Below are 18,907 nucleotides of genomic sequence, written 5' to 3'. Positions count from 1 at the left end.
TTAACTTCACAGTACTAACTCTTGATTGTTTTTCCTTTTAAGGTAACAGCGCAGACCTAAGATTAGTGAAGACTTACATTGAGCTGGGGCTGCCTGGAGGGAGAATAGATTTTCTTATGTCCGAAAGGAATCAGGTATTTGACAAACAGAAAAATAATTTTTGTAAAGCAATAAACAGGGTACATATTTACATGCTTTTTAATGGCATTGTCATGTTGCAGTTTACAGTTTGTATGTTTTTATTGTATTCTCACAGAACTGATTATTTGAGCTGTGGCTTGTGTTAAAGTAAAGAAACCTAGTATGATATTGAAGGTAAATGTATAAGGAGTAGTATTTGTTGCTGCCATTTTGTTGTCTCGTTGGATCTCCTGAATTCTCAGCATAATCAGTTAAGATTGTAAATAAGATACCCCTGATGTTAATAGTAAAAATTATGATAGTGAAAACTGATGTGGCAAGAAGGGAGATGTGTTATTTCACAAGATCTGAGAAATGCAAAATACCTGTCTGTTGTTTTTGTCAGTGCACTATAAGATCTACATCATGGCACTGAACCAATATCAAATTACCTGTGTTAAACTTTTGTAAATCTTGCTGTTTTCAGGTGAAGTAATAAACGTGACAAAGCACGGAAGACCAATTTTGTGCTTTTTGCGTGTGTGTATTACGTATTGTAGTAGACACTTCAGGGATGAATTAGAACTGAGTCTCTTCAGTGGCTCAAACAAAAGGTTCCTGTAGTGCAGAAGCTATTTCTGGCAATAGCTGCCGGGATGCTTTGCAGCCAGGCTGGACAGGCAGCAAGTGACGCCTTCTCTTCTCTAGCCCGATAGTTTTTGGCAGTCAGCAGTTCTGAAACTTTCTGATTTGGGAATTCCATTGAGATCACTGGCCCTAATAGCTACTGATGGATTTTTCTCCTTGATGTCGGCTGATTCTCTTTGAATGTTTATAATTCCAGTTTCCACAGTATACAGTTGAGAGTAATGCTATAGTTCATACACATTAATAATTCAGTTGCAAACAAGAACGTTTAAACAAATCCCTCTACAGTTTGTTTTGGAAAAATTAGTCAATAATCATTCCCCATTTTCCGCTTCAGTTAATTAAGTATTTTATTAAAAAATAATTTCTCCTTCAGAAGGCAACTGCAGAGACTTAGCCCATTCAGTATTTCTCAGGATCACATGTGAAACAGTTTCTGGTCATACACGATATCCTTCCCTGCCCACTTTCAAAATTCTTATAATTTAAAGTAAGGATGATCAGAATTTAGGGCATTTAAGATTCTTGTGCACTGTGAACTTATGAAATGCTGTATTGATATTTTCTGTTCTTTCCTTGCTTTCCTAACATAGCTGATTATATAGAACACAGATGTATAGATTATTTGCATATATGATTAGGGCTGTTTTTCCCTATGTAACGTTATTTCACATTTCTTGCCATTTTACCATCCATGCATGCAGATTCTTCTGAAATTTGGGTCGGTTCTAGGTTGGACTATCCTGGATATGTGGTTTTGTCTCCAAACTCTGACATCTCATCTCCTTCCCTTTCCCAAATTGTTTATCAATATGTTGAACACTCAGATTTTAGCACAGAAGCTTTTGAACTGGCATTGAAAAGTTTTAGGCAGCCTTTGCCTAGCTCATCTTTAATTTTTTACTGCGAAGCATTGTAGACAATCAACTATGAACCGAGAATAAGGCTTTAAGGATTTTTGTTTTGTTTTGAATAAACAGTACTAATACAGACTCTGCTGTTGCAGTGACTGTCTCATTTCTGTTCCATGGGTAGTGAGATTAGTTCTGAACATGCAGTTTGGTCTTCTGTTTCACTGCAGATAAAATTACGTGTAGGGGAAGGCTTAGAAGTGAGACTGGCTGTGTAATGTTAAGATTTGTTTCAGTGTTACTAGAAGAAAGTAGTCTTACAGGAAGATGTATATCACTTTATGGTACAAGAAAAAAAACTTGAAGAATTTATAATACCTAGCTGTAGTGTTTGTATTCAGAGTTAATATGGATGTTTTTGTTTGTGTGCTGTTGAGCAAAACACTGGGGAATAAGAATTCAGACTGAATGCAGAATGTATATTGCTGCATTAGAAAATACAGTCATTATTTTTTTTTTATTTTACAGAATGATACCTTTGCTGATTTTGATTCCATGACAGATCGCCTTTTAGATGAAATTATACAGTATATACAAATTTATAATCTTACCCTTTCAAAAATCAGGTAATATTCGTTCTATATTATTTATAGAAATAACCTTAAAGCTAGAGCCCTGTGTTTTTCTGAACTGTGATACCCAGGAGCAGGCCCAAGGAGACATGGGAAAGAGAAATGCAGGGAGGGGGAGGAGTAGGGGAAAGGGGGACAAAGGAGAGAGAAGGAATTCCCAACTGAAGGAAGACTGAAGAGTGTTGTAACCTCACCTAGTCCTGTTGGTGGTTTTAGGGCAGAGTTGTACATTACATGTAAGGAACTGCTGTCCTGTGCTTCCTCGGATCCTTCATGGTGGGGTTCTGCAGAAAATCAGATAGTGCTTAAGAAGGTCGAAGGAAACTGTAATAGCACTATGTCAAGATAAAGTTAGCTTTCTTCTGATTTTATAGTCTCTTCACCAAGTATGACATAGCAGACTGTCTATATTGTCATCCCGATAGGGAAATTCCATCCTATTTGTGACACTGAAGGGCAGCTGCATGAAAAAATATGTCATCATTTTGACGTTTTCTGACATTTCATCTGCTAAAAAGCATGTTTTGCATCTTAATAGAACGCTCATCCCAGTCTATGCATTCCTGTTTCCTTTTTCTGTTACTTCCAGAGTATTCTTACTCTATTTATTTTCTCAAAGTAGGGTACACTGTTTGGGCAGACTATCACACCACACTTCATTCGAGCAATACACAGTTCAAGCCACACAGAATGATACTTGTTACTAATAGAAACTACAGTGAAACTGAAGCAACTTTAGTCCTCACTGGTTACTCCACTGCCAGACAATTGTTGTCACAGCTAAAACAAACTAAAATCAGCTCAGGCCAAGACAAGTCAAGAGAAGTTGTGAGATTCTGCACTGTCAGGTCAATGCAAAGCCTCTTGCCTTCAGGTAGTGGCAAAATCCTATTTATTGTGCTACATTCTTACACCGAAATAAGAAAAGGCAGCCCTTGTACAATCAGAACCCAGAACCACACTAGAGTGTCAGCTTTAGTGAACCAATATTTTTGATACTACCAACACGTGCATTGATCTCCTCAGAACAAAGTATTTGTGCTCACTACAAGTGCAGAGCAAGCATGAACTCGAAGCTTGATTCAAACCAAGAGCAATTTGTCTTATAAAACAGCTGTTTGGTGAAGAATCACAGAGTACTTTAGGTTGAGGGGACCTCTGTAGGTCATCTGCACCAGTTACCTGCATCAGCTTCAAAATTAATGCAACTTTGAAGCAAGACAAATTGCTGTCATACCTGTTCAAGTCTGGATTGTTTGTGAGGATGGAAGCCTTTCCAGGTCATCACATGGCTATGAAATAAACCACATGCTCTTGGAGTGTAGTTTCAGAAACTGTTCTCCTTGTGTCAGGTCTTACATAAATTTCTGATGACCTGTACTGGACTTACAGTTGGATTATTCAGTTTGTCATCCTCTTCCCTAAGTAACATTGGCCCAAAAAAAGAAGACAATTTTTAACATGCATGTATTAAAATGCCCATTCATTATTTCAGCACCTTTTGATTGTGGCCTTTGATGGATTTTGTGGGGTTTTTTCGTCCATGAATTTTATAGGTGGATGGGATCTTGTGTTTGTTAGCACAGAATCATGAGATTTTACTGTGTCTAATTTTCTGGTATGATCTGAATTGGTAGACTTGTGCCATAAAGCGTATATAAATACTACAGTGTAATTCTATTACTTCAGTGTGTGAATATCTTAATTTCAACAGATGGTAATATTGCCACCTACTGTTCAGAAATGCATTGGTTTTGCAGAGCATCCCTCAGTTGTGGGGATCTGAAACACTGAGTGTTACACTTTCAAAACCCTTTTTGGAGGGTTTTCCTTTTCTTCCCTTTTTGTTTTGAGAGAATCCTCAAACCTTTCTCCATTAGAAAAGAATATTAAAGGCTTATTAAGTGTTCACCTAAACATCTGAATTCGAACACAATGTATTATTTTTGTTAACACTGTTATTTTTCTAAGCCTTTACAAATTAAGAACAAGTGTTAATCTTTGAGGTACATTCACATAGCTAATTGTGAGCACCCTGTTTTTGCTGAAATGGATCTTTCGTGTTTCTGAAGTTTTGGTTCAGGTATGCCCATATTCTTGAGGATGACAGGACTGATTGATGGGTCACTGTTTTTTCCAGTGACAAAATTGTCCTTTGTTATGGTGCAATTGTAAGAGTTTCTCATCCTTTTATGACATTTAATAAATGGTGGATGAACTGTCTGTTTATGCTCAGATCTTTAAAAAATAGTCTCTTACTCAAGAGCAATTGTGTGCTGCAGGTCCTCTTCAGGATAAACTCATTCGATTTCTGTGAACGTTTTCTTGTTCCTAAAGAAAGCTATGGCTTTGTTTTTCTTGTATGGACTTCATGATGTACTCTGAGAGAATGTTTTTAAAGTTTAGTATTCAAGAGAGTCAGCAGCTCAATATTTTGTTTTGCAAATGTACTGCTGTTGTGCTGACAGCACAGAGAGTAGAAATCTTTCATTTCTAAATTAGTTAGACAGACATAGCAAGCTGCAGCAAAGAATTTCTGATACTGCAGCAATTCTGAAAATCTGGTAGTAAAACCAAACAGGAGGGATATGCATATATGATTAAACTGTGTATGAGTAAGGAACAAATAGCCTGTTCTGTCAGGAAATGCATAATTATGTCAGAGTTCAGGGGTGGCCCTACCTTTTTATACCCTAATGTTTGAGTTTGTTCGTTTAGCTTTAAGTTGGAATTTCAGAGTCAGTAATTTTTGCTTGGGAAGCAATAAAACAGTTGAGTAATTTTTGAGCACTGTATTTTCAACAGATATTACTGGTAGCTTTGGTTTAACTATTTTTGTTGATGAATGTAGTGATACAGAGAACATGGGAGGGATGATCTTATGTTGTGGCACATACATGATCCAGCCACGATAGTTCTACTGTATATTTTTGCATGGTTGTCTTTTCTTTCCATGTGCTGAGATTACATTTATAAAACAGGAAGAAGCTTCTTCCTTCTAATTTTGTGACACTTGTTTCTGCTGTATCCTGTTTAAGTCAGTGCCTGGGATGCTGTGGTCCTTACATCAGCAGCGATCTATAAGCGTAACTGCCTGACTAGAACTGCTTTGTTTTATAGTGTCCCTTCTAAAGAAATGCTTTATACAGGCTTGTGGGTACAACATTAGGCACCTCAGATTAATAATTATCCTTAAATACATGAAGCTATGGAGTCCCATCCATCTTTCCCCTAACTCACTTAACCAGGGAAACAACTAAATGTAATATTCTCCTGGCAGACAGATGTTTCTCAGTTGCATCGCTCAAACTGATATTCACTTCTTTTGGTCCAACTGCTAAAGAGATTTGAGATGTTGCTTCTATTCTAAAATAATCAGATTAAATTAAGTAATGTTTTTCTCCCTTATAGGGGTAGTTTTGGAATCCTTCTCCACTAGGTTGTTTCAGTAACTCTCATGCAGTCATCACACTGAATGCCATCACATGCCCAAGTAGTGATTTATTCAGTCATGCACAACTCATAAGATATTTACTGAATACCTGGTGCTAAGGGAAATACACTCAGAAATAATCCTGGTTTGGGGTGTGAGATGCTGGTGGAAGGATAGTTTATTCTCACTAGCTTTTCAAAAACAATGTATAAAATCATTCTAGAGAAGCTTAGAACATTTTTGTAGTGAGTTTGCGCAGCTTGGGAGATGTGAACAAGCCGTGTTTTTCTGTGTGACCTAAGGTACAGGCTTCTGACTGGGAACTTTTCATTCATTTTCTTCCTGTGCTCATTCAGCATTTTATGACATCAGTTGTATTTTTCTCTGTTTAAAAGAAAAAAAGTTTCCCATCAAATTCTATGTTATACTGTTATTTCTTTTTAAACAGCTTTATTGGACACTCACTGGGTAATTTAATAATACGTTCAGTGCTCACAAGACCTCGATTTAAATATTACCTCAACAAACTTCATACCTTCCTGTCTCTGTCTGGACCACATCTGGGTACCCTCTACAACAGCAGTGCTCTTGTTAATACAGGTAAAGTATTATTTTCAGTAGTAGTTTAGGGGAGATACTGTCTTTGAAGTGCAGTTAGCAGTTTCATGTGGGGTGCACATTTCTGCCTTACTTTGATTATGAGAAAGTGCGTGTTTCACTGTCATAACAAGAGAGAAAGGGTTCTAAAAATAAAGTATCAATAGAAGGATGTGCAAGAGATGGTTGACACAAGCATTTTCCAGTATGTTTGATTCAGGTTTTCTATTACATTATAATGAATCTCCAGTTTCAATGTGTTGAGCTCAGTTTATTATAAATTGAATTTTAATATACTTAATCTGCAAAACAAGTAGGTTTGAGATGCATTAAAATAATTCTGAACTACCAGTGGTGTCTTTTCTCTCTCAAAAATGTCTTACCACCTGCAGTGCGGTTCTGCAGATGTGTTTGTACTTTATGAATGTCTGTTTTTCTAAAGATTAAATGTAGCTCTAGGAGGACTTGTAGAAACTGCAGACTTTTGAAATAAATATTTTCAAGTAGCATTGAATTTTTTGAATGAAAGCTTGTTTCTGAGATTACCACCTACCTTGGAGAGCCCAAATCCAAAATGAGTAACACTTATTTTCACTAAATAGAAATATGCATGTTAAACTCTTTAAAAACACTCTAAAAATCATGATTTACCTTGTTTAGTGCCAGTTTATTGATTGTTTTAGTATTTTATTTCATACTAAAATGAGAAGGAAAAAAATTAAGTCACGTTTAACTTAAGAGGACGGGAATTGGTGACTAACTGGAGTGATTGTTGGCGTTTATGGAAGCCCGGGGAACATGGGAGCTCTTTGAATTTGGTTGAAACAGTACCACTTATAGCCCACAATACACTACCAGTGAGGTTCACTTCGGGATTAAAACATCCACAACATAATTCACTGTGGGTGTTTAAGCTGGTATATCTGTGGACAGTTTCTTTCAAGTATTATAATCTGTAACTGGATCTCACCCACACCAACAAGAAGTGTCAGCATTACTTTGCTTTTAGAAATTGCAGTTTTGCAGGACACGAAGAGGCAAGGCTGTTTGCTTGTTTATACAATCACCAGCAAATGACTTTTAACCTAAGGTTAAAGCTATAAATCTATAATCCAGAATGTATTCACTGAAAAAATAAGGATTTCTGGAATATTTAAGCTTTTTATATTTGAAGACTGTACAAAAATGTCCTTTTTGTATAATAGTCTTCCTCTACATTTCAGACTCTTTAAGATTTTGGAAAATACCAAGATAATAATAAGCTGTGGGTATTGAAGTCTAAATGACCATACTGTAGGTACACATTAGTAACAGCCAGTAAATTGGCATTTAAAAGATAACGATTTCTCTGAGAATTGAATCAACTCATAACAACATTCTTGAGGCTCTAAAGGCCTGGTTGCCTTTAGGCTTTTCTTTTGCTTGGTGAGGGAGGTAAGATTTTCTCAAAAGCCAGTTAACCAGCTGGCTCACTGATTAATAAAGAGGGTACAGCATCATAGAAACTGTTATACCAGGGTATTCCTCTAAGGAAATTCTGCTTCCTTTTGTCAAGTTATATTTCACTAATTTGGTGGTTCTATAAAGCTATTTTTAGAAATCTGAAAAGCAATGCTTGTTCTTCATTGTTGCATATTTGAACATTAAAATGTTCTAATATTCTGAAAATTATTGAAATAGAGTTTTTATATTGCCGTACGGCTAACGTATTCACATATTCTCACTTTTTGTAAATATAGTTATTTTTTGTAGGCAAGCATGTGTGTTAGTGGAAATAACAGCCTCTGTGCTTTATTAGATATATAGACAGGAAAGAATAAAGAACAAAAATTGTAAATGTTTCTGGGCTTGACAATCCTGACATGAAAAATAAAATTAATATCTGAGCGGCTAAATATATGGACTTTACATATTTTACTTATGTTTAATTAGTTTTCGTGTTGTATTGTGGATCTGTACTCATGTTGTACCTAACAATGCAGGACTGTGGTTTATGCAGAAATGGAAGAAGTCTGGTTCGTTATTACAATTGACGTGTCGAGACCATTCGGATCCACGACAAACATTCTTATACAAACTTAGTAAAAAAGCAGGTAAGCTTTGGTAATACTTATTCTCTTTTAAATGCCACTATATATGAATGTGAATATGAAACATTTAAAAAATGTTTCCAACAAGCTTCTGTTTCGGTTTATTTCAAAGTTACTTTGGCTTTAGTCCTGCATCTTTCCAAGTAACGTAAACAGTAAACCGTTTTTGTTTCAGAGGTGGATGATTATTTTGAGTCTTTCCTTCCTAACTAATGAGCAGAAGTTCCATGTGCAGCCACTATACTGATATATGTCTGTATATATCTATATCAATCAGCTTTCCCTCAAGCCACTGAAGCCAGTAATTTCAGTGTGATGAGTCAAATACATACACATTCATTTAGGACTGTTTCTGTGTCTGTCTGTCTTACATATTCTGTAAGTGTAAAATTCTGCTATAAAGTTTCTGCTAACTAGACTTTTATTACCATATTAAGATGGGCAGGGAAAACAAAAACTCATTTTGATGAAGGAAGAGCTGTACTTAGCATAATAGCTAAAAAAATATTAGATTATTCATATTATATCATTTGTACAATTTTCTGTGTTTTGAATATTCTTGTATCAGCTGAGAGCCAGTTTTGCCAGTGGATAATGTGCCAGCTGGGGGGGTAGTTTCCGTTAAGCGTTATAAAGTTACTGAGCATTCTTTTAACAGGTATTTCTAAATGTGCGACAGCCAGGCAGTTGCGGAGCCAGAGATGCTCATGGTGTTTTGTGAAAAATCTGGGCAAGTTTCTCCATCAAAAGATTTGTAGGTTGTCACAGCTGAAATTTTGTTGAGAGCAAAGCAGTGCAAAGATACGGGCAAGAAAAGGTTGGCATCTTGCTCTTGAGATGTTCAAATACAAAACTTATAGGACTTGGAAGAAGCAGAAAAGAATAAGGAGAAAGAATAAAAATTATGGATAAGGTATGAATGTTGATCAAAAACTGATTTTAGAAAAACTTGGGATTTTTTTCCCCTTGTGTTCAAAATCTACTATGAGAGAGTGATTTCGTTGTTCATAAGGTAATATTTAAGGGCTAACTGGTATTTAAAGGTAAAATGCAAAGTTAAAAATTATTTGGACAACTCGACCACCATCAGTTGCAGTGCTCTCAGTCTAGCTTTGCAGTCTCGAAAAAAAGTGTTTGATCTGAAACAGAAGTTATGAGCTCCTTAGAAATTACACCGTGTTTGCTGGGTAAGACTATGGGAGCTGTGTTATAGAGGTAGTCAGATTAATTAAGCAGTTGGCTTTAAATAATTTGGTATTCCTTGCTTTTATTTGTATATATCTCAGCATGACTGTTATTTGAGTGATTTTGTATATTCTAGAAACAGGACATATTTTCTTATGACAGACCACTATATGACAGGCCTTTTGAAAGACCTGGATAGCATTGTCTTAAGAGGCATAATGTGCATTTCAGACTGTTCCCCATAAGCTGTAGAAGGAGCCTGGAAGTCTCAGAGCTCTACTTTCTTTCTGAAGAGATAGAAGGAGCTGTGTATTGGGCCACAGCCTCATACACCATCTTGTTTCCAGGTCCTTCAGTGAGCTTGGTATGAGGGAGAAGGAGAAAGGGATGTGAAAGTTTGTTTTATTTAAGAAGAAAATAAAGCAAGCTCTATGCTTCCCTAAAAGAGAAGGAAGAAAGTTTTGCTTTGAGGGATGAGTCAATATGCTGTATGTACACTGTAGGTGTTGGTGTCTTTAACTCTTGATATCTGTACAAGGGATGCTTCTGTCCTGCCATCTCTTTATTCATTCAGTGGGCATACAGGATTGGCTGTGCAAAACCCTGAAGCTTGGGGAAGAGGAGACCGAGGGGTGACCTCATTAATGTTTAGAAATATTTGGAGGATGAGTGTCATGAGGCTGGAGCCAGGCTCTTCTCAGTGACAACCAATAATAAGACAAGGGGTAATGGGTATTAACTGGAACACAGGAGGTTCCACTTAAATATGACAAGAAACTTCTTCTCAGTGAGGGTGCCAGAACACTGGAACAGGCTGCCCAGGGGGGTTGTGGAGTCTCCTACTCTGGAGACATTCAAAGCCCACCTGGACACATTCCTGTGTAACCTCATCTAGGTGCTCCTGCTGGGGCAGGGGGATTGGACAAGATGATCTTTCGAGGTCCCTTCCAATCCCTAACATTCTGTGATTCTGTGAAACACCAGATGAGAGGAGTTTGAGACTCCCCTAACTGTACAATTCCTCTTCAGATTTTCAATCCATAATTCACATACTGTTCTCTATAGGAATTCTAAACATAGGTGTTTCCAGAGATCACCACAGGCTACATGGAAGAGATGGACAACACTGTGGAGAAGTATAGCCTTTTTTTGTAGTCCTATACGAAAACAGGAGTCTAAGATGCAGAAACATCTGTTGCTGCTTCATGTGGTGTCTTCTTCAGATGCTGACTTTGCAGCTGGAAAAATCTCTAAGGCAGCAAAACTCACTGCTATTTCAACTCTGCTGTGGTCTAGCTGGTTTCCAGATCATCTCTAAAACTGGCTGTGGATCCAGCAGGTGATGTTTTGAGGGTCTAGTCCCAGCCACATTGTTGTATGGTAGTTTGTTGCTCTAATTCTCAAATTTGCCAGAGAACATGCCTGTTAAACACATCATCTTCTTGCTTAACCACAAAATGGATGAAGTTCCTACTTTCTGTTGGTCATTGTAGGTGAAAGTACAGTTGAGCATCTCCTCTTCAGTAAGTACTGATGCTTTGTGCAATTCAGAAACAAGAGATTTTTGCTCCTATCTGTTCTGTTCTGAATCCTGAGGCAGTACCAGTTAACACCAGAAATTTTGCAGTCATGAACACATTTCTGAAAACTCCTTTTCAGTGCTGCTTCTATCACACCATCACATCTAGGAGGATCTGTGACAAACATATTTACCAGTCTTGCTTTTTCCTGCAAGTTTGTGGCTGGGTTGGACCTCCTGGCTGGATATCACCTTGGGTCTCATAGTCAGAAGCAGCACCAGTCAGCTCCTCTCCTGCTCCCAACATTTTTGGACTTTTTCTCTTCCCAGAGATCTCTCCCAGAAGAATCTGTTCTAGGAGGAGTTTTAATGCTTTAATGCTGAGGGCTTACAAAACGGGAGAAGCGGGTTTTGTCTGTGATTCTGCAGAAAGTAGAATTGTGAGTCTTCTGACCAAATGCAAAATTCTCACCTAGCAGTCGTTTAAGACTTTAAAAGAACCTTCACAACTGAAAAATGATAAATATATCATGAATAAATCCTTCCCATCTATATCACGCAACTCTTTGTTTGTACAGTGTAACTCAGTCTGACATTGCTTGCTGAAAGGATAGTTACCCAAAACTTCCTATATTCAGTTTCTCTAAGTTTTCAACCTCAGTTTTCCTGTACTGTAAAAATCTTGTGATAGGATTTTTTTTTTTAAAGCAGCCAGTAAGAAATGAATAGGTTTGCTAACAGTTACGGTTGTTGCAGTGCTGCTATTTGTGTGTTGTAGTTCATCCTTTGATAGGAGTGAATTATAATTATCCGGTTCTGAGATAAAACCTGAAAGTGTGACGTATACATGGTTTGTACTCAAACAGTAGATACTTATTATTACTGGTCATGATCTGGTTGTTTTTCGTTGGATTTAAAAATAGCTGGTACCAACTCGAGTTTGTTATTTGCCAGAAAACTTGGTGTAAATTGATTAACATGTTATGTTGTACCTGGTAAATATAACTATATGCTGGAATAGTGATCCATCTAAGTGACAAACTTGCATTACGAAGTTGTTGTTGTTCTCATTAATGTTAGTAGTATCCTTCAATTAAAAGGGAATGCATTCACCAAAACATAGGTATCTATCATTTAGAATGTGCTCATCGGATTGTTCTTTCTGAATTATATCCAGGTAAGAGTTTTGTTTGCAGAATTTCCTCAAATCTAGTGTTGGAGATGCAGTTAGCTCTCATTTAGCAAGTGGACTCTGGGAACATTTCAGTTTCATCTTCAATTAATTTGTCAAGGCAGAATGACAGATAACTTATTTTTATGAATTCTCTTTATCTGTTTCTGGTATATATGTAGGAATTGATTCTTAAAATTGTAAATGCCTTTTGAAATGATTGATTCAATAAATTACAGCAAGAGACAAGTGATGATTATGATAACTGTCTGCTTTTCTAAGCCTCTGTTTTTCACAGCTTCGTATGTGGTTTGTCTGTCAACCAGTTTTGCTTTTATGCACTTAATGGAGCGTTACAGTTGTAGAATACTTTTTAAAAGTCAAGTACAGCTCTTTCATTAGCCAGCTGTGAGTTTTGTTAAAGCAGAAAGCATGACCTTAAAAAGTTAGCTTGTTAAAGCAACCTTAAAAAGCCAACTTACACATTATCTTCACACTTAAAAATTATGAAAACAAAATAAATGTTCAGGCCAAGTAATAGGGTACTTTATGAAAATAAATCTTTATTTCAAGAATAATAGGTACTGGGGAAGAAAATGATACTTGAATATTCGCCATTTCTGACTGGATTGTTGTAAAAAAAAAAAAAAAAAACAATCTAGATGTTTTCTTTCTGAACTTGACCATTCAAAAATCTAGTAAATTAGAGCTATTTTCTCTCTTACAATTAATGTCATTGCTAATTGCTGCTAAGGAGCAAAATCTGACCTTGTTTGCTTATAAGGAACAAAAGGTAATAGGATTTATGCAAAATTAAGAGAGTTAAAGTTTATGCTCTTTCTTGAATTTTAAGTTACATTAAGCACTGGTCACTCCATGTTGGCAGTTGAGGTATTTATACCATCTTTAACCCAATGGAAGATTTAGTTTTGTGATCTTCATAATGATAATGTTTAGAATTATGTTCATTGACAATAATCTCCTTGAAATCTCCTTGTCGTGTCTTCAGCAGCCACAATCAGTCTGGTGATTTCTTGGGGTCTTGGAAGTGGTTGTTAATTTCATACTGTGGCAAGAAATGACACCAAGTTGCCAGCTGTGATGACATGTGTTCAGTGCAAACACAATTGTAGGTGCACAGATGAAAAAATGCATGACAATTTCTGTTATGTGTATGCAGTGTTTCATGTTGTAGTATTGTAGATTCAACAAAAAGAGATTAATTTTTTAAGTTTACCTGATAATACAAAGATTTTTAGACACAAAGATAAAAAAATATATAGAAAATAGAATTTTCTAATTGCTTGACTTTTAGAAGTTAGTGTGGTCTATCCACCTGGTGGAAATCTGTACTTTTTCTAACTGAACAGTTGACATTTGCCATAAAACTTACAAAATAGTAATTATGGAGATCTGTCCTTAAAGGGATTACTGGGAATGAGTGCAGTATTCTTTGAAACGAGTGCCTTGTGCAGCATGGCACCCTGTAGGGATTCAGGGACAAGTTCTGGATTTCAACAGCTCCTGGTTTGTTTCCACTTAATCTATTGGTTATGCTTAAATATTTCCTACAAGTGATAACTGCACTTTCATGTTTGTTACATTTGGTGTTCGAAAGTAATCAGCAGCTTATGAAATGCCAACTGATTTTCTGGGACATCAACAAAATAATAATATTTTTTTTTTTTATTTTAAGAAGGATATGTATTTGATCAGTGTATTCAAATACAGAATTGATTCTAGTTGGAGCGCATTGTAATTTTGTCCACAGAAGCAGAAATGCAGTAGCTCCAGTGAACTGAAGATGATTTCAGGTGTAACTTGAGCACTGTCCCAAGCACTTCTCCCAGCTTCTCTAATTCACTTTGTTTTGTGCAAGATAAACAGGAGCAGCTCTTTTTTCTTTTTTTTTTTTTCTCTTCAATTAGAGTATTTTCTTTCTTATGTTATTTACATTTTATACTCAGCTAGTTACATTTCTCATAAAAATTAATGTCTTCTGAGGAATCCAGGGAAAAAAAACCTGGAAATTATTGATTTGTAGCCATTTTCACCTAACAAATCTGCGCTTTCTTCTTCATGGTACTTCAGATGGTCATTTTTGATGGGTTCAGAGACCCTGCCTTGTATGTTAAGAAATCAACAGTGAGAGGACAGTTTCATTGATACAGAAGCTGGTTTTGATATTCTGATGGTCTAAGAAGAATGTCAGTGACATATAACATCTGCATTGTTTGGTTTCAGGCAAGACTTCTACATGTTAATACGTTGTTAATACGCTGTTTAGAATGCCAATACACTGGTACAAGTATTAAAGAGTCCAGTTCCATCAGTTGGTCTCTGCCTGCAGAAACTTGAGCTTGTCAGTCACCTGAACCAATATTAACTGAAGACTCTGGATGTAGATCGCAATTTGCTATAAACTGTGATTGACTGTTTGCATTTAAGGACTTGGTGACTCCAAAACTTCGAACAGAACTTGTTCTCCTATAATGAGTAATGATGTGTGTCAGAAGCATGGCTTCCATAAAGCAAATCTCAAAAGGCTGTTTTCTGTCCCAGTTAAGAATTATTTGCCCACCAGCAGGAGTGCTTCCTGCAACAAACTTTGGACCTGCAAGTTTTACTACCTCAGCTTCTCTTCTCAACTTATTTTTAAATCCCATTTCTCAGCTGTAGAATATGTTCACGTTAGTACTCAGGAATGCATTCAGAAGCAAATCTCTTCATGATCCCTGTTTATTTCAGAACACAATGAATCAGCGTTAGCAGAAAATGCTCATTGTGTCCACAGGACCAGACTAGAGCTAGTCCAACATAAACTCTTCTGAAAATGGGCATTACAATGGGCAGGGGATTCTCAATACCAAGTGGTTTGCTCTACAGTTCCATTCCTCTTATGCTACAGACTTCACGAACGTGAATGTACAGCCATCATCTCTTCCAGGATGTTTTTGTACTTAGGTAGGCTTAGATTCATATGTCTTAGTACTTCCACAGGTCTTGATTAGCAGAATTCTGATAAGTTTGTTTATTGTCTTATGTCCCTCCTTTAAAAATATGCATTTTCCTAATCTCTGAAAGGAGGAGAAGACGTTTTTGGTTTTGTTTACATCTGTGTTAACAACACATCAGCAGTGAGCAAGCATGGTTGACTTGTTTTCTTTGAGCTGTTATGTACACGATGCCAGCTTAGCTTACTTGGGGCTATTTGACTTTGTGAAGGGAGGGTCTGTTCACAACTCATGATGAAGGTGAGACTAGAATTGAAAAAGCATCCCTGTTCCTAGCATGGCATGGGGACTAACCTAATCAGTTCTGCTAAGAGGAAGGACTTCCCAGCCCTCAGTAGCTCTTTTCCAACAATGCTGGAAGAATCTAGTAAGTTTTATTGCATCTGGAGCCAAGTTCTTTAAGTAAAATCTTAGAGTCTGAGCTGATGTGAAACTCCCAATTTGAAGTAAATCTAGCTCCCTTATCAGTCTTGGTGCAGGGCTGCAGCTGAAAGCCTGAGCTTCTTTGCATCTGTGTCGTGGTACCTTAATCTGAGACCTATTGACCCCAGATCTCAGTGCTTGAATTTTTGGGATGTGATTCCAGCTGCGTGTGTGATGTATTAACTTCACCAAGCAGTGTGGAAGACCAACTGCAGGAGTTTGCTTCCTTCCAGGGCATAATTTTTTGAAGTCCCTATTTCCAGACTGCATTTATGACAAAGCTTCCAGATTCCTATGTCCAAATGGACAGAATTATAGAAGACTTTGGGAGTATTGTATCTGGCCAAAACTCAGATGCTTCCTTTAAGTCAAAGCAACGAGGTATGACCCTGAGCCACCTGATCTAACATCAAAGTTGTTCCTGCTTTGAGCAAACAGGTAGGACCAGATGATCTCTAAAGGTCTCTTTCAACATAAATTACTCTGTTCTAGAATTCTGTGGTTAGTATATTCCTGAGGAAAATGGCAGCTAAATGGCAGCTTGCTAATTGAATCGGATTGTTGTACTTATTTTTTTTAAGCTTTTCATAGGTGGTTTTGATTATGCTCAAGAACTCTGTGGTATACACAGTGAATATTGTCCATTGCAAATAATTGAAGCTTTGTTTTGAATTAGTTACAGGGCAGTGGTATGGAATTTTTTCATCCTTTTTGTCATACAAGTCTCAGAGAATATCAGCCACCCATTGTACCAGTGGCTCCATCTCCCAGCCCTTACTTGGATGTTGGCTATAGCTAAAGGCCAGACTTAACATAAATAAAATTTAATTCCTCTGTGATTGCCATTAGTTATGAGTTATCAGGTCTCTATACATGCTGTTCCAGACAGATTTTTCCACTTCACATATTAGCTGGAAAAATTGTTCATGCATTTATAGATATCATTAATTCAGTAGTGACTAATACTGTTATTCAGAATTCAGCAATGGACATGAATGGCACGATGGTTAAATGATAAAAATTGTGGTCTCTGTGTATGCTTAAATTCACTTTGACTGAGACTGAAATTGCATTAGGTGATAAGGATCATCCTAAAAATTTGGAAAGCCCATTAAAGGTTTGTTACTACAAGAAAGAACACTGAGTTATGTGGGACAAAGCTTGGTATTTCAGCAGTGATCTTTCATTTGGATTGTTCTTTTCCAAGCTGTCTCAAATCCTGTTGAAAAACTTAGTCAATGCTTTCTAGTTAATGACAACTTCAGTGTGTTTTATAGTGCTCTGCAAAAATGTATGATCTATTCAGTAGATTATGTGATGAGTTCAAATGTATTTTGTCCTGATAGAATTAGCTTTTAATCTTCCAGCATTTTTGCCTAACTACAACCCGGAAACGTCCTAATTAGAGTTTGGGGTTGGTTTCTTAATTCAGCAGCTGAAAATTTTGCTGTACAAGAAAAAGTTATTCATTAATTACTTAGAATAATTTTACGTTTGGGCATTTTTCTCATACTTACAGTATGCGTAACAGATATTGTATTATGCGCGGTGTGGGAAAATAAAGATGTGGATCACAGGAATTAACTGAGCTGTATTCTTGTTCACAATTTATTCCTGAATTTTTAATTTAATTAAAGGCAGAATATATTTAAAGTCTAGGAAGTGAGAGAACAACATGTAAAGATGACTGGTGGGCCAGTCTTTACTGCTACATAAATGAAAGATTGTGATAAATTGCTTCTTTGTCCACAAGTACACTTAATTTAGGCACAGTTTACCACTGCACGCTTCCCTATTAGGGATCATTCTGTGTCTATGTCTTAAGCAGTCGCCCAGCCTGTCTGGAGGGCAGAAAGGATGCTGGTGGACACCATGCAGTTCTTCTTGATAAGTGGTTTGTGGTATCCAAGGGGTTGCTGGGCTCTGGACACTGAGACACACCATTTTGACTCCTCTCTTTCCTATCCATATAGTCATATGTGGCATATATATGTATATTACATGAACCATGTCGGAAGACTGCAAGATATAAGACTTTTTTCCTCAAAATAGACACAAAGAGCCTTCCAAAGCAAAACCACCCAAGAAGAGTTACACAACAAAACTCATGCTTATGAAATACCCTATGTGGCTTCTTTTCCCCTACTGAAGAGTTCCCTCAAACACTTCTTCGTAATGAAATATTCCTGGTGCTGATCATGCCTAAAATGAAGTGAAGCCCAAGACGTTAATTTTATGAATCAGAATATAAAGCATAAAAATGACTCACTGTGACCAAAAGGGGATGCCTAATTTATTAGACTGTGGTGTCCTAAACCTGGTTTTGCTTGAGGTTTTTTTGTTTGTATTTATTAAATCACATGTAAGGATGAAGAGATTCTGTTTAAATGTTGATTGATGTAGACTGATGTTCCTCTAAAGATTCCCCAGGGTATCTCTTCTTTCTTCAGGTTAATTAAAAGAGCTAGGCAGTCCACTTCCTTGTACCTTTTACATGAATGCTAGTGGGTATTTCTCTAGGAAGGGTGCATATCAAAAAAACTTAATACAAGATGGACTCCCAAGGAATTTACAAAACTATTACAGTTTAGCCTGCAGAGAATTCCTGTCCTTGACTTATTCCAAATGCGTTCCTTTCAACTCAGTACAAAGTTTTGGAACTGGCATCTGCATCTCTGTGTAGGATTTGCTGCTGTCATTCTTCATCAGATGTCAAAGAAAAGACTCCAGTGATGCAGCTGATCTTTTGAGACAGTGTTGTTTTTCAGTGGGCATAGGGAAAACCAACCAACCAACCAAAAACCACACACAACAAACAGAATTTTTATTTGAAGAGTACAGGCTCTAGTTTGGATGTGTTTTCTGTATGTTTTTATAGGTTCATGGATTTTTTAAATTTCTTTTTTTTAGTTTTCTGTGAGGTCTGGGAAGATACGTTTACTTTTTCACACGCTAAAGTTGTGAGCATTGCTTCTGTAACTGACTTGGTTTGGAGATGTAGTCTTCGTCATTTCGAGTGTATAAAATATTGAAAATTAGGAAACTACTTCTGAAAAAAAGGAAATATTTTTTGCTTTGGGCTTCATTTACAGCTTTAGGAACAGAGATGTATTAATACTTAGCATATATTCTGTCCAAATAGAACAAGGAAACTGGATTCCAGAACTTTGTCCTGGCAGTAAAGCACATAGCTTCTGAAAAGCACATAGCAATACATTTATTTT

The 18,907-nt window shown here is 36.8% G+C and overlaps 1 protein-coding gene across 4 annotated transcripts in view; it reads left to right on the top strand.

Annotated features, from left to right (window-relative positions):
* The window catches only part of FAM135A (family with sequence similarity 135 member A), a 92,570-nt gene that overhangs the window by 69,554 nt on the left and 4,109 nt on the right, over positions 1–18,907 (top strand). For all 4 annotated transcript variants that reach the window (XM_082047584.1, XM_082047583.1, XM_082047581.1 and 1 more), the window contains 4 exons: positions 43–134; positions 2,148–2,245; positions 6,133–6,284; positions 8,264–8,374. In XM_082047584.1, coding sequence (XP_081903710.1) covers positions 43–134; positions 2,148–2,245; positions 6,133–6,284; positions 8,264–8,374 — 453 coding nt within the window. The remainder of the gene's footprint in view (positions 1–42; positions 135–2,147; positions 2,246–6,132; positions 6,285–8,263; positions 8,375–18,907) is intronic.

This window comes from Streptopelia decaocto (assembly GCF_964273445.1).
Source record: "Streptopelia decaocto genome assembly, chromosome: 3".
Taxonomy (NCBI): Eukaryota; Metazoa; Chordata; class Aves; order Columbiformes; family Columbidae; genus Streptopelia; species Streptopelia decaocto.
This window is presented reverse-complemented; position numbering and strand designations above follow the sequence as displayed.